At 33.6% G+C, this 14,402-nt stretch overlaps 2 protein-coding genes across 2 annotated transcripts; both read left to right on the top strand.

Moving 5' to 3' along the window:
- The first annotated feature begins 5,793 nt into the window (after window positions 1-5,793).
- Window positions 5,794-6,937, top strand: LOC121766657 (protein PHOSPHATE-INDUCED 1-like). Its single transcript, XM_042162932.1, has one exon. The coding sequence runs from the start codon at window positions 5,875-5,877 to the stop codon at window positions 6,814-6,816; it is 942 nt and encodes a 313-aa protein (XP_042018866.1). The 5' UTR covers window positions 5,794-5,874; the 3' UTR covers window positions 6,817-6,937.
- A 6,187-nt stretch (window positions 6,938-13,124) lies between these two features.
- LOC121766646 (protein PHOSPHATE-INDUCED 1-like) lies at window positions 13,125-14,280 on the top strand. Its single transcript, XM_042162926.1, has one exon. The coding sequence runs from the start codon at window positions 13,196-13,198 to the stop codon at window positions 14,135-14,137; it is 942 nt and encodes a 313-aa protein (XP_042018860.1). The 5' UTR covers window positions 13,125-13,195; the 3' UTR covers window positions 14,138-14,280.
- Window positions 14,281-14,402: the final 122 nt, after the last annotated feature.

Raw genomic sequence — 14,402 nt, 5'->3', positions numbered from 1 at the left:
AATTGATGTTCAGCTGTTCACGGTATAATATTTCAATTCATTTTTTTAATTGTTTTGGTAATTGATTAGAGTTCTATATTTCCCAACTCATTGTATTTACTCCCTATTTTATTTATAAAAAGTAGTAAGATTTATATTCCATTAAAATTTTCACATTTTTGTAAAATTTGTGCGTGGATGGATGAAAATATTAGTTTAACTTAGAAATATTCATGTAAATAAATTGTTTACATTACACAACTCGACTAATAAATCTTAATAGGTGTCGTTGTATGTGCCAAGTTGCTTAGTAAACAAACATATATATCCCATTAGTCATAACTAGTTGATTATAAAAATGTATTTGCCATTAATTGCATGTAATAATTGGCTTAATTAAATATCTCTTAGCCATTCGTGCACCTACATATTATCCTATAGTGCTAGAGTATTGGTTGAGTATGGTTGAAATTGAGGAAACCAGACACCAATTATCCTTCTAGCAAAGTCTTAAATCACAAAACACCCTTCCGACACGGAATATATTCAAAATTTTAATTATTTGTGGTCAAATTGTATTACAATTTCATAATAAAACATTTTAAAATCATGAACGCGAAACCAGGCAGAATTTTAATTTTTTTCGTATACACTTTTCGATAAGTAATATAGAATCGCAATAAAATTTATTTATTTATTTATATAAAGATGTCATCGCTAAAGAAAGTGATTTTAAGCACAAATTGTTTTTAGTTATTTTATTTTTAAAAGAATATATATTTCCTTGAACTAATATGAAATAAATTGATTTAATATACCTTTACTGCCAAATTGGATCGCCAACTGTATATAACGCATACACTCTCATATAATTTTGCAAACGTAGCTGTATGAACCAAATCATATTATTACTTCCTTAGTTAAAACCTCAATAATCCAACTAAAATTGTCTGCTATTATTCCCTTTCTATGTTGTAAGGTTTTTCAATTGGTGCTGTTAACAAATTATTAATTCAATTATTTGGAATCAAGCATGCAGTTAAATTGTTTTTAAAAATAGTGATGACAATAAACAGCATATGTCAGAACACTCTCTTACAAATTATAATTAAATTAATTAAAACGATAATTGGTACACTCATATTCAATTTATGTAGACGAATCTATGTATTTAGTGCAGAGCACAAGAAATTAAATTAATCATAAACAAGACTACATAAGTGATAATCATACTAAGCTGTAGTACTAACATAAAACTAAAATCAGTTAATGTAATAAACAAAGGAGTTCGAATATAGATTTTCGAGCTCCATAATGCTGACTTTTTTTTATTAATATGTGTGGTCCACTTAATCACTCGAGTATTAATATCTAAATAACAGAATGCTAGTGTGTAGTCTATGTTAGTAGTAGCATTTTTTTTTATAATGAACTACTATGTCCATAATCATTAAAATTACCAAAAAACAAATTAACCAGTTGAGATTCAAAGGGGACAAAAAGAACTGAATTTTAAATAAATTTTATGAAAACTATACCGTTAACGCCTCTTGAAAATTTATCTTCTTTTGGAATTAAGAAAATTACATTGCAATTAAAAGATTTTGACACAAACTAGATGGATCTACTTACACTGGCATTAAGACTATAAATTATGTACTACTGTAAATTTTAATTATTGAATGAAGATTGAGTTTGAAAACAAAAAATAGGGAATAGCTATACAATATTCCTCGCAATGATCGAGGTTTCAGCCCATGGAACCTTCCCACTATACCATTTACTACAATTTTTATTGACAAAACTTTGCTCATTCTTAATCATGACTCGAAAACGATAATTAAAGCGTAGTTTGATTGGTGTAAAAATAGATTATTCATGATCTTATCCTCTTGAAAAAAAATCATTATAAAACACTACAAGTGTCAGGGGCGGATCCAGAAAAAATTGCCAGTAAGGGCTCCACTGTATATTTTTTCATAGTATATATATATAAAATACAAAATACCGATTCACCGCAACAGTAAAATCATATATGTTCAATGCAAAATAGTCCAACACATATCTAATCAAAAGAACAAAGGATCATTTCATAGTTGTGTTTTTACATCTAAAGCGGTGGCAACTGAATTCTACGTGTTTTCATCGATTGAAAACGTTGCAGAATTTGTTCGTTATCAATCGTTGAAAACAAGTCCTTCTCAATATACACAACTAAACTGTCATTCATCCACTCATCTCCTATTCGATTTCGCAAGTCAGTCTTGATAGTCTTTATTGCAGAAAATGCTCTCTCAACAGATGCAGTAGCAACAGGTAAAACCGGTGCCAACTCAATAATCCGATAAACCAATGGAAAAACCAAATGCTTACCACTTTTTACCATTTCTGTAGCAACATCTCCCAAATTGCTTAAGGAAACAAATAGAGGATCACATCGTACATTAGCAATAAAATTACTAAATTGATGTGGAAGGCGTAAACGATCGCTTGCAGAGAAGTCCTCTTGATATAATGTAGCAAGACGGATTACTTGATCATCATTGAATCGAGAGAAAGAATTTCTTGGATCAAGACATGATATGCATATTAGCAAGTCGGTGCTAGCTTCAGAAAATCGATTATCCATCTTAGCAAGTCGGTGCTAGTGCCACTATTACTATTAGGTGGTGGGGTCACTTTGACTCTAGTCTCTATATTATTATTTAACTTATTAGGTGGTGGAGTAATAAATTTCATCTTCTTCTTCAAAGAGTCATCCGCCATTGATCTGCAAATTTTTACTTCTTTAATCTTTCATTAATTTCAGCCCTTTCTATCAATCATTTCAAGATAATTTATTCTACAATAGCACCACTTTAATAAGGGCTTAACATGATTTTCTAAAAATTTTAAAAATTTATAAATAGAAAATAAAAAAAAATAAAAATTGGGTAAGGGCTTAAGCCCTACCCTCTTACCAAGTAGATCCGCCCCTGACAAGTGTACAACAATTCCAAACGCTATTAACTGCGTCCTAAATTATAATTAAAATATTTCGAACACTGTTTTTTATCTTTAAAAGAATAAGATTTTTTTAGTGGAATATGTAAATAAAAATGACCACAACGTGTCAATAAGATAAGAATGAGAGTTTTCATACACCCCGTACGTGTAAGCCACTACTCTTAAAGGCTTCACAGTATGGGTCGGCCAGTCGAGAATATACATATAAGAGACTTGAATATTACGAAGTTGATATGAAACAAGAATGTACGTTTCATTTTTTTCATTTATCTAATAGTTAAAAGATACTACTACTCATATTACTAGAGTAAATGAAGAATTATATTAATATTTTTTTCCTAAAAAAAACTCAATATTTTTCAATGGAATAATATCATTTTGAACATTAAGACAATATTTTGTAGATGAATGTGATAATTATAAAAATTGAAATTTCATAAATAAAATATACTGATTTCAAACTTAATAATAAAACTGATCAAAATTTGGCCAAAACTTTGTACTCCAGTTTATATTAATATCGATCCCAATAATGAAAAAAACTAGTCTAAGTCGTAAATTTTAGTTTTACAAGGTACAATAGCGAACTAAAATATTACTGTATTATTTACTTTGACTAATACAACATCACAGTTGTATATGGGTGCATCGTGCATGAATGATAGTTGAGATATATACGAGACATTAAGATAAAAATAAATGGACTTTGACAAATGAGGTATACCCTACCCAGTCTCACCTACTCTAGAATAGTTTAGCTGGAATTTTGCATCTTTTTAATACGTGAGAGCTAACAAAAATTATTCCATGCCCCATTTATAACTATGACCTAAATGTTTTGACCATATCTAGAAAAGATAAAACTCCCTCCCTTCTATAAATATATGAAGTAGTACTATATTTTTGGATTGATATGATTTTAATAAAAATACTAAAAGAAAGACTAGAAAAAAATAATATTAAAATATTGTTAATAGAGAATGAGTCTCATTTTATTAAAGAGAAAAAGTTTCTAAAATTAGTAAGTACTACTATTATGGGATGGACTAAAAAAATAGTGTATACTCTTGTGGGACAAAGAAATAATTGAATATGGGAGTATATAGATCACCACCCTTGTTGGGGGACCAGTTTATAATTTAAAGATTAATTTGATCATCATCAATAATGTTAATTATGAAATAATAATAATAATTGATAAAATAATAGAATTTAAAAATATTGTAATTAATATGGTCTATATAATACTCCGTACTACTCCACCTCTTAAAAATAGAGAATAGACATGTGGTTCAATGCATAATTAATAAAGTAAGGAGAAACAATTGAATTGTTGTTAGTAGGGAATGTTATTTTATTTTATTTTGGATGGCTAATGAACATAAATTTAAATATAAATTTTTCAGAAAGTGAGTAGAGTAATTTTTGAAATTTTGTACTGGTGTAAATGGAGTCTGTCTTTATGTGATAACATTGAAATCTAGAAGCAAAAGTGTGGCCAAAAGCAATAAAAGCAAAAAGTAGAGATAGAGAGGAGACAGTTGTAAGGAGCAAGCTTGATCCAGCTGGAAGCGACGCAATGCGAACTTTAATGTAACGCCTTAATTTCGTGACTATATTTAATTTAAATACCTAGGATACCCCTCTCCTCACTCACTTTTCTTGCCAACTCGGATTTATACAGTTATTACCACTGAATCTCCCAACGTCTCTCTCTTCACTCACTCTTCCTAAACTACCCCTTCACTACTTTCCCATATTTTGGATAAGGCTCAGGTTTTTTTATTAAGTCATGCTAATAACCTACTATTATTGTTAATGAAGCATATTCTACTAAATGATTAAATTAAAATTTTTACTTATAAAATTATTATAAAGATCCATTTTGGAATAATATTTTTCCACATTTTTCGTTACAATTTAAAAATTTATATAGAGTCAAAGTGAGACATTTATCTATTATCAAAAAAAGTATTATTATTAATAATTATAATTCATTAAAACACTCTTGTATGGTTCAAGGCTGCATATCTATATTTTTTGGAAAAACTATTTGACTATGATATAATTTGTGACAATGAGAATATAAAATTGTAATTGAAAAAGATATGACTGAGAACAAATTAGATTTAAGCCCTTATTACACTAATCTAATTTATACTATGTTTTATCTTATGCGCATTAGCATGAATTTAAAAATAGAATAATTTGTCGCCCGTTAGTTTAGAATTCCTTCGTCGTGTTTAAAGCGAATAAAACACTTTCTTTTAGCAATAAAATTTGGTACGTGTATTTGTTTGAAATAAGTCAAAAGAGAATAAACTAGAGATGATATTAATATTTTTAGAAACATGTCTGTGCATATTTCAGAAAAAGAAAATGAGTTATTTAAAGTGAGAATAAGGAAAAAATGAATAAAACAACTTTTCCATCAAATTAATTTGAATTTGAAATTACTAATTTTTCTTTCTCTCATTATGTGACATTGGAAAATTAAAGTTATTGTGTTAGGTACTCTTTATGGGGAGATGTGTAAGCAAGCTGTAAATAGTAGATGGATAAAAGCTGTATTGTTTAATTTGTTTTTTTGTTTTATTCTCTAAATAGTAACAAAATTGCAAACCCTCCTAATTAAACCGGAGTTGGATCCCCTGCGGTGCACAGCAGTGCTGTGCACCTCACACCACAATAAAAAAATATATATATTTTTTTAATAATTAAACCGCGTTTTCATCTTCACTCAATACATCTTTGTCAGCTGTCAATTCTCCCAATCCCCTTTGTATAAATACCCTCCCACACCTCTCCCATTCTTCTATCTTCATCCAAACAACACACCTTCTCTCTCAATCCTAGCTAAAAGAGTCCCACTTCACTCTCAGTTTTCAAATGGCTTCTTCCACCATTTTCAAATTGCTAGCTATATTTTCTCTCTTCAATGTCTGCATCGCATCAAGAGCAACCCCCAATTCTCTAGTCGAAGATGTTCAAACTCAGCTGCTGAAATACCACAAAGGCGCTCTCCTCCAAGGCAGGATCTCCGTTAACCTAATTTGGTACGGCAAATTCACCCCTTCCCAGCGCGCAATCGTCGCCGATTTCATCACCTCCCTCTCCCCTTCCTCGCCGTCGCAATCGCAGCCCTCCGTCGCGGCGTGGTGGAAAACCACCGAAAAGTATTACCATCTCGCTTCATCGAAAAAGCCGTCACTCTCTCTCTACCTCAACAAGCAAATCCTCGACGATTCCTACTCGATCGGAAAATCTCTCACTCAGAAACAGCTCGTAGATCTGGCGTCCAAAGGCGAGAAGATGAACGCGATCAACGTCGTGCTAACAGCGTCAGACGTCGCCGTCGACGGTTTCTGCCAAAACCGCTGCGGAACTCACGGATCCAAATCGGTCGCCGTGAACGGGAAAAATCAGAAATTCGCCTACATTTGGGTGGGGAACTCGGCTACTCAGTGCGCCGGCTACTGCGCGTGGCCGTTCCACCAGCCGATCTACGGTCCACAGACCTCTCCATTGATTGCTCCGAACAACGACGTCGGCGTCGACGGAATGGTGATCAATTTGGCTACGCTTTTGGCCGGAACCGCGACGAATCCGTTCGGAAATGGATTCTATCAAGGAACAGCCGATGCGCCGCTGGAAGCTGCGACGGCGTGCCCTGGGGTGTACGCTAAGGGAGCATACCCTGGCTATGCCGGAGATTTGCTGGTGGAGAAGACGAGTGGTGCGAGCTACAATGCGCATGGTGCTAACGGCAGGAAATATGTACTTCCCGCGATCTATGATCCTTCGACTTCCAAATGTTCGACTTTGGTTTAATTATTTTTTTATATAGAAAAATAGTGGAATAGAAATTCATTTATTCAATTTTTTTCTTTTTGTTTATTAAGCAAATTAGCGCGGTTTGCTCTATATATTAATATTACTGCAAGGTTCTCTATTTGTTTTGTGTTCTTTTCTGAATAATCTTCCTAACAAAATGTGAGGCCGCCTAATGCATTGTAGTAGTGTTAAAAAAAATTGACTTCATAGGAGTATAAGTGCACATCATTAAAGTTTCCATGACTGGCTTAATTTGATATTCCAAGTATCCACATTCACTAATTTACAACGAACCGTATAGTTTGTGAGGATATAAGCAGAAAATATTTTTGTTTTGAAATTATTTTGTTGGGTCCAGAATCGCAATTATAGTAATTTGGAGCCTAACATATAATCTCAAACAATAATTAATTAAAAGATCACCCCTCCCAAGTCCCAATCAGACACATCTGTCTTTCGACCGTTTTATTTAATCTATACTACTAAAAGGGACAATTGGATAGAAAGTCAATATTACCCTTTTGATGGGAAATTGTAAATCTATTTTTTTTACCATTTTAGTCATTTTGAGAAATGACATTCATTAGATAGAAAAAGGCAGCTCCTATCGAGCAATAGTGACTTCTCAAATAAGATTAAATAGTTATATATACTCACACCATTAATTGAATCTACATTTTAGTGGACTAATTATCTTATTTTTGATTGCAGTCAGCGACAGCTCCAAGCCTCCACCGATGGATGATGAGAGCAGCAGGCTGAGGTTGTTGGGCGGTGACGGTCCGATCCGACATCGTTTGCTATGGTGAATTGACGACGGGAGAGAGGTGACGACGACGAGTCCAGACGCCGGCATGAAGGTACAGTGGGTGACGGCGGCGAGTCCAGACGCCGAATGGAGTGGCCGCCGTGGCTACAACAATTGCGGTGGGGCGTGATACCGAGCGAGATCTGAGACAATGGCGAGAAGAAGAAAAGGAGATGTAGGAGAAAAAGACAAGCAGTGGGCGGCGGGCGGCGGCAACGACTGCCCGAGGTTGGTGGGATAGCTGAAGAGGCGGGCGTGAAGTAGGGCGGTAGAACTAGGGATGCACGACGGTGGAGAGGCTTGGCAAGCGGCAAGTAGGGCGGAGGGAGTGGTGGTCGTAGGGGAGAGAGAGAGGGGAAAATGGCGGCGGCACCTCCTCCTCCTCCGCCTGTAGATTTGATAATTAGTGTTTTTTAATATTTACTATAATAAATAATAATAGTAGTAGACAACAGTAATTATATACCCCCTCTATCTCATGCTACTTGCACTATATTCCTTTTTGAGCGTCCCAAGTTACTTGCACAATTTCCATGTTGAGTAAAAATAGAATTATTTAAGTTTCCTTATTACATTTAATTAACGCTAATTTAATGACATTGATTAATTATCCACCTACTCCACCGACCCTCAATTCATTTGCAAAAATTACGTTTCTCTCTCAATGCGCCTCCAACTATTTCTCTCTCTACAAACACTAAGAATACGCCTCCAATTAATTCTCTCTCTCTCTCTCAACCCTAGATAGATTACGCCTCCGTTTTTCTCTGTCCACGATCTTCCCTTGCGGATCTGCCATGTCCAACTCAGAAAAGGTAGATGGTAGGTGGATTAATCCATGGCGCTCTCGAATCCCGACCTCTTTCCCCGTCGACGACGTCTCACTCACCATGAAGACCTCTGATTCTGGTGGGTTTGCAAGTGGTAGGGATAAACGCCGATATGACGAATTGGGGTGAAAGTAGGGCCGCTAATGACGAAGAGAAATGATGGTCTCAAGGCTCTACGGCCTCTACTTCCGACGGCGCTGTTGTCGACTGGGGAGAGGGACGGTGTCTTAACTTTTTAATTCTGCTGCTAAGAATTGTTGACTCAGTTTTGAATTTTTTTGAATGTACCGCTTAATTGAAGCAATTTTTTTCAATTGTGTTAGTTCATGTTTTGTTGTTTCCAGATTTACCATTCAAATTGTTTAATTGAAGTATTCTTAATATTAATAGTTTAAATAATTTTGAATACTGTTACTGATAAAAAATATTGGATAAAAATTGAAATTAAAACTCATCCCTAAAATATTTAATCACTTTACCTATCTTATTATCCATTCTACTTAAAACACTAATTACTCATTCCTTAATTTTCGTGTCCAAAATGAAACGTGCAACTAACGCGACGGATGGAACACTAATTACCCATTCCTTAATTTTCGTGTCCAAAATGAAACGTGCAATTAACGCACGACGGATGGAGTACTTTTAATTGATACCCTTTTTAACTAAATAGGGGTTTAAGTTGTACTATCAATATATTCTGCTTGATATCAGAGATGTTAACTTATAGTATATAGTAGTATTTTTAATTTGAATAATGAGATTTTGTAAATACTCATTAGTCTTCGACACACGCATAGTATATATATTGACAAATATATGTCATCAATATATAGAAAAGAGAGGTTTGTAAAAAAGATATTTAATTAATAAAAGTAAAGTATAGATATTATTTTTAGCAATGAATTATTTTAGTCTATCATTTTATGGCATCTTTATTGGACCATATAAATTAGTAATGCAATGGGCCTTTTTTCATTTGATCAATTTATAGTACTTTCTAATCCTTATGTTAATAATTTTGCCATTTTGTTATTAATTATTATTTAAAATTATTTTTAATACTATTTCTTATTTAATTACAAATTATTAATTTAATTATATTTCATTGTCTTCGATCCTACTAATATTATTATTTTTCTGTAGCCGATGTTGATAGTCCCATTCAAAGTCTCAAATTATAAGTGATGTTGTTTTTGATCAAGTAATTCATGTGTTGTGAATAACTGTTATTTTCAGTCGTCGACTTAAATCAAGATGGAGGTATTTTTTAATTTATGGATTCACTTTATAATTTCTTTTGATTCCTTTTTTTATTTAATTATATTTCGTTGTCTTTGATCCTACTAAATTTAATTTATTTTTTGTGTAGCCAATTTGGTGGTTTCGTTCAAAGTCCCGTAATTATAGTTAATGTTTTTCTTGATCAACGTAATTCATCTAATGTGAATAACAATAATTTTCATCGATTTTAAATTAAGATGGAGGTATCTTTATCTTTTTTCATGAAAAATTAAATATATTGATTGTGAAAACTTTTATTTATGTATTCACTTTAGAATTTCTTTTGATTCCTTCTTTTTAAATTTTTCTATTTGTTTCCATTATTTTTTTCTTTTGCAGAATATTGAGATATTGGCGATGTTTGGTTAGTGTGTTCACATAAATATATTGATTGTGAAAACTTTTATTTATGTATTAACTTTATAATTTCTTTTGATTCCTTCTTTTTAATTTTTTCTATTTGTATTCCCTTATTTTTTTCTTTTGCAGAATATTGAGATATTGGCGATGCTTGATTAGCGTGTTCACATCGTTGTGCATTTTTTATGGGATGAAAAACGTCTTGGCAAACCAAATAACTGACTAATCCAGTATATTCACTTTGTTGTATGAACGAGAATATCCAGATTCCTAATATGGCATCGCCTCCTGAAGTCCTACATTAATTGATGTTCTCTAAAGACTCGAAAGTACTCTTTATTTGAATAATATACGGTCATATAATTCAATGCTTGGATTTTTCCTCTTTGATCTGTAGTCATGCATTTTCCTTTATTTATACTAGATCTTATTTTAACTTACCCATACTCTTTAATTCTTATTCACATGTCTCCCCTTTGTCATTTGTTTTATTTTATTTTACTCTACTCATATTATAAATTAAAATTGTATAAAATCGTTTGTCGAATGTAAAACGTTTCATTTAGAGTGGGTTCGGAGGAGTACATTTCTCTTTTTGTTACTCCTATTGCTTTTAATCTTTTTAGGTGTTTATACTTATTGTAATTAACACATATTCTTGACCATATATATTATTACATTCTTATTATCCTCTCTTTTTTAATCTACTTACTTTATAATTTATCTTCATAATTTGAAAATCTTATGTCCCGTGAGCACGTGTGTTAACACTAGTTAGTTAAAAGGACGAATAGTACTCATTTTCACCAAATTAGACGAGTATGCATGCGTTGCTAAGCCGTCAAAGCTTGAGCATGAAGTTTAGGTGCATCGAGCCCATTTAATTTTAGAAATAAGGGAGTAGTAATTTGGTATATATTTTTTTCTATTCATTTATTTAGTATGACAAAATAAATAAAATAAAAATACAAAAAAAAAACTGAATAGAATTGTAACTTCCTTCCTATTTTCTCTTTTATTCCCTCAATCTATTTCAGCATAACAAGATAGTCCTAATAGGATTACTATGTTAGAGACAAAAGCATGTTGTGAATACTATGAAAATTAACAAAATATTAGAGCATTATTCACTCAGGCCTAGATTTAGGCCCCAAGTCCACTCCACGTCACCATTCTCTTAATTTTCAGGCCCAGACCACAACTTCTATAATCCTACAGTCCCCATTTAGGCTTCAACTATTAAATTGCACTATTCAAAAATCCAACCTATTTTTACTTGTAAAATTTGAACACGCTGAGCAATTAAAACACAAGAAATTCAAAATTCATTCGAAAATTCAAAATTAAAAACATAGATATTTAAATTAAATAAAAACATTAAAACATAACATTTTGACGGATATATTTGAGTGATTTAGTTCGAGAGGGAGAGAAATTAAGTAGATTGGTAATAAAAATTATGTGGAATAAAAGGTATTTATAGAAAAATTCGAATTAAAAAAAATCAAAATTGCGGGCCGGGTACGGCCCGAACCTCCTCCAACGCTGGGCGGACCGCGACGCGTCCTGTCTCGGAGGCGTGTAACGCCGGGCAGGGCCGCAACCAGATCCGACCTTAGGCCGGTGGCTCGTCCCCAGGCGCTGCTTAGACCTATCCCGGAGCTCTTCCAACGCGCAGGACGCGGGCCGGGACCCAGGTGCGTTTCGGCCCGCATGCGTTAACTATGCTTTTAGAGACAATTAAATGTAATCCCATTATATTATCTTGAAGTAACGTTGGGCATAATATATACTCCATCTATCCGACAATAAGAGTCACACTTTATTTTTTTTTATCATAAATGGTAAGTAGATCTCACATTCAACTAATTCACTTCACTTATATTTTATTATAAAATAAATATAAAAAGTAAGTCTTATATTCCACTAACTTTTTCAACCCACTATTCTTTACATTTTTTAAAACTAGTGCTCACAATAGAGTGACTTCTATTGTGAGACGGATGAAGTATCATGTATAAAAATCATTATTTGTAAGTTCTCTTATGTAATGCATGTTTATGTTTAAGCTTATTTTTTTATAATTTTTTTATTTTAAAATATTAAAAACATTATTGACATTTTAAATTAATTGAACTGAATTTGTTAGTTTTATTTATAACTTTAAAAATATAAATTCCAACTTTGCTTTTTGAAAAAATTATAAAATAAACACTAAATACTATGTCTTACATATAACGCTAAATATGTATAGCATATCATTTCTTTATAAATATATTATTGAAACCATTATAATTAAAATAGAATTTGATCATTATAATATTTTTACAAAAATAATAATAATGATAGCGATAATAATATTTTCACAAAACGCGTTGTAAATTAGCCTTGGACAGGTCTATAGCGTAATGACTAATGCCCAATTTTTATTGTGCGACAGTTGCAATAATATTAATGTCAAATATGTCATAATTACTAATTATGTAAGCGTGTTGGCCCTAAATTACTAATATTGGGGCGGTTTTGATATCATCTCTTTGAATCACTTTTATAAAAGTGACTTCCATAAATTAGCCACATCAAAAATTTGATTCAATCAACACAATATTTAGCACAACAATACCTTTTTCATTTTTAAAATTCACAAAATCTAACTCGTATATTAATATATTGAGACTAAACATATGAAATGGATTGTCCCTATAATGCAGAAACATGACAAAATTTGAAAAAAAGGATGCCATGTTCAAATTTAAATATAATCAACATATAACCTGTGGCAGAGGATATATGCAATCTAGCTGTAACACTGATGTACATGATGAAATATTGAAATAAATAATGTATTAGTATATTATTATAATAATATGTTTATAAGCTGTAATGTTGGTTGGCTAAGAGCTGTATATGTTTTGGTGTTTTGCTAATAAAAACAAAGCAGCGTTTCCAAATAGCAACGGCACTCATTTTTCCCACTCAAACCGCGTTTCTCCCCTTGTATAAATACCCGCCTCCACCTTCTTCATTCCTCACCTCGCCACATCTCTCTCTCTTTTAAATCTCAAAACACAAAGCAGTAAAGCTCAAAATTGAAATGGCGTCTTCCACCATTTTCAAATTGTTTGCTGTTATCTCTCTCTTGAATGTCTGCATTGCATCAAGAGCAACCCCCAAATCTCTAGTTGAAGATGTTCAAACTCAGCTGCTGAAATACCACAAAGGCGCTCTTCTCCAAGGCAGAATCTCCGTTAACCTAATCTGGTACGGCAAATTCACGCCTTCTCAGCGCGCAATCGTCGCCGATTTCATCACCTCCCTCTCTCCTTCCTCTCCGTCGCAATCGCAGCCCTCCGTCGCGGCGTGGTGGAAGACCACAGAGAAATATTACCATCTCGCTTCAGCGACAAAACCGTCACTTTTTCTCTACCTCAACAAGCAAATCCTCGACGATTCCTACTCGATCGGAAAATCTCTCTCTCAGAACCAGCTCGTAGATCTGGCGTCCAAAGGCGAGCAGATGAACGCGATCAACGTCGTGCTAACGGCGTCCGACGTTGCCGTCGACGGTTTCTGCCAAAACCGCTGCGGTACTCACGGATCGAAATCGGTCGCCGTGAAGGGGAAAAATAAGAAATTCGCCTACATTTGGGTGGGGAACTCGGCGACTCAGTGCGCCGGCTACTGCGCGTGGCCGTTCCACCAGCCGATCTACGGTCCGCAGACCTCTCCATTGATTGCTCCGAACAACGACGTCGGCGTCGACGGAATGGTGATCAATTTGGCTGCACTTTTGGCCGGAACCGCGACGAATCCTTTCGGAAACGGATTCTATCAAGGAACTGCCGATGCGCCGTTGGAAGCCGCGACGGCGTGCCCTGGGGTGTACGCTAAGGGAGCGTACCCTGGATATGCTGGAGATTTGCTGGTGGAGAAGACGAGTGGTGCAAGCTATAATGCGCATGGTGCTAACGGCAGGAAATATGTGCTTCCTGCGATTTATGATCCTTCCACCTCCAAATGCTCCACTTTGGTTTAAAAATTTAGTGTTTAGGAATATATATTTTACAGTTGAAAAATGTAGTAGTAAAATTCATTTATTCATTTTATTTGTTTGATGTAAAGCAAATGGATTTGGTTTGCTTTATTATTATGAGAAAAGAGATATATTTATTGGTCGAAGTATTTTCTTCAGTGTTTATTGTCTAAAATTAATCTTTCCGAAACAAATGTTGCATAATCTTTTCAACTTTGTTTTTAATATCCAAGGGTAGGTACCTTAATAGATAAGACAACTGATCTAA

This window comes from Salvia splendens, chromosome 2 (genome assembly GCF_004379255.2).
Source record: "Salvia splendens isolate huo1 chromosome 2, SspV2, whole genome shotgun sequence".
NCBI classification, from domain to species: domain Eukaryota; kingdom Viridiplantae; phylum Streptophyta; class Magnoliopsida; order Lamiales; family Lamiaceae; genus Salvia; species Salvia splendens.
The sequence above is the reverse complement of the archived record's forward strand: the minus strand, read 5'-3'. Positions and strand labels throughout refer to the sequence as shown.

Excerpts from the sequence above, each read along its gene's own strand:
- LOC121766657 (XM_042162932.1), top strand. The coding sequence starts at position 5,875 with ATGGCTTCTTCCACCATTTTCAAATTGCTAGCTATATTTTCTCTCTTC.
- LOC121766646 (XM_042162926.1), top strand. The coding sequence starts at position 13,196 with ATGGCGTCTTCCACCATTTTCAAATTGTTTGCTGTTATCTCTCTCTTG.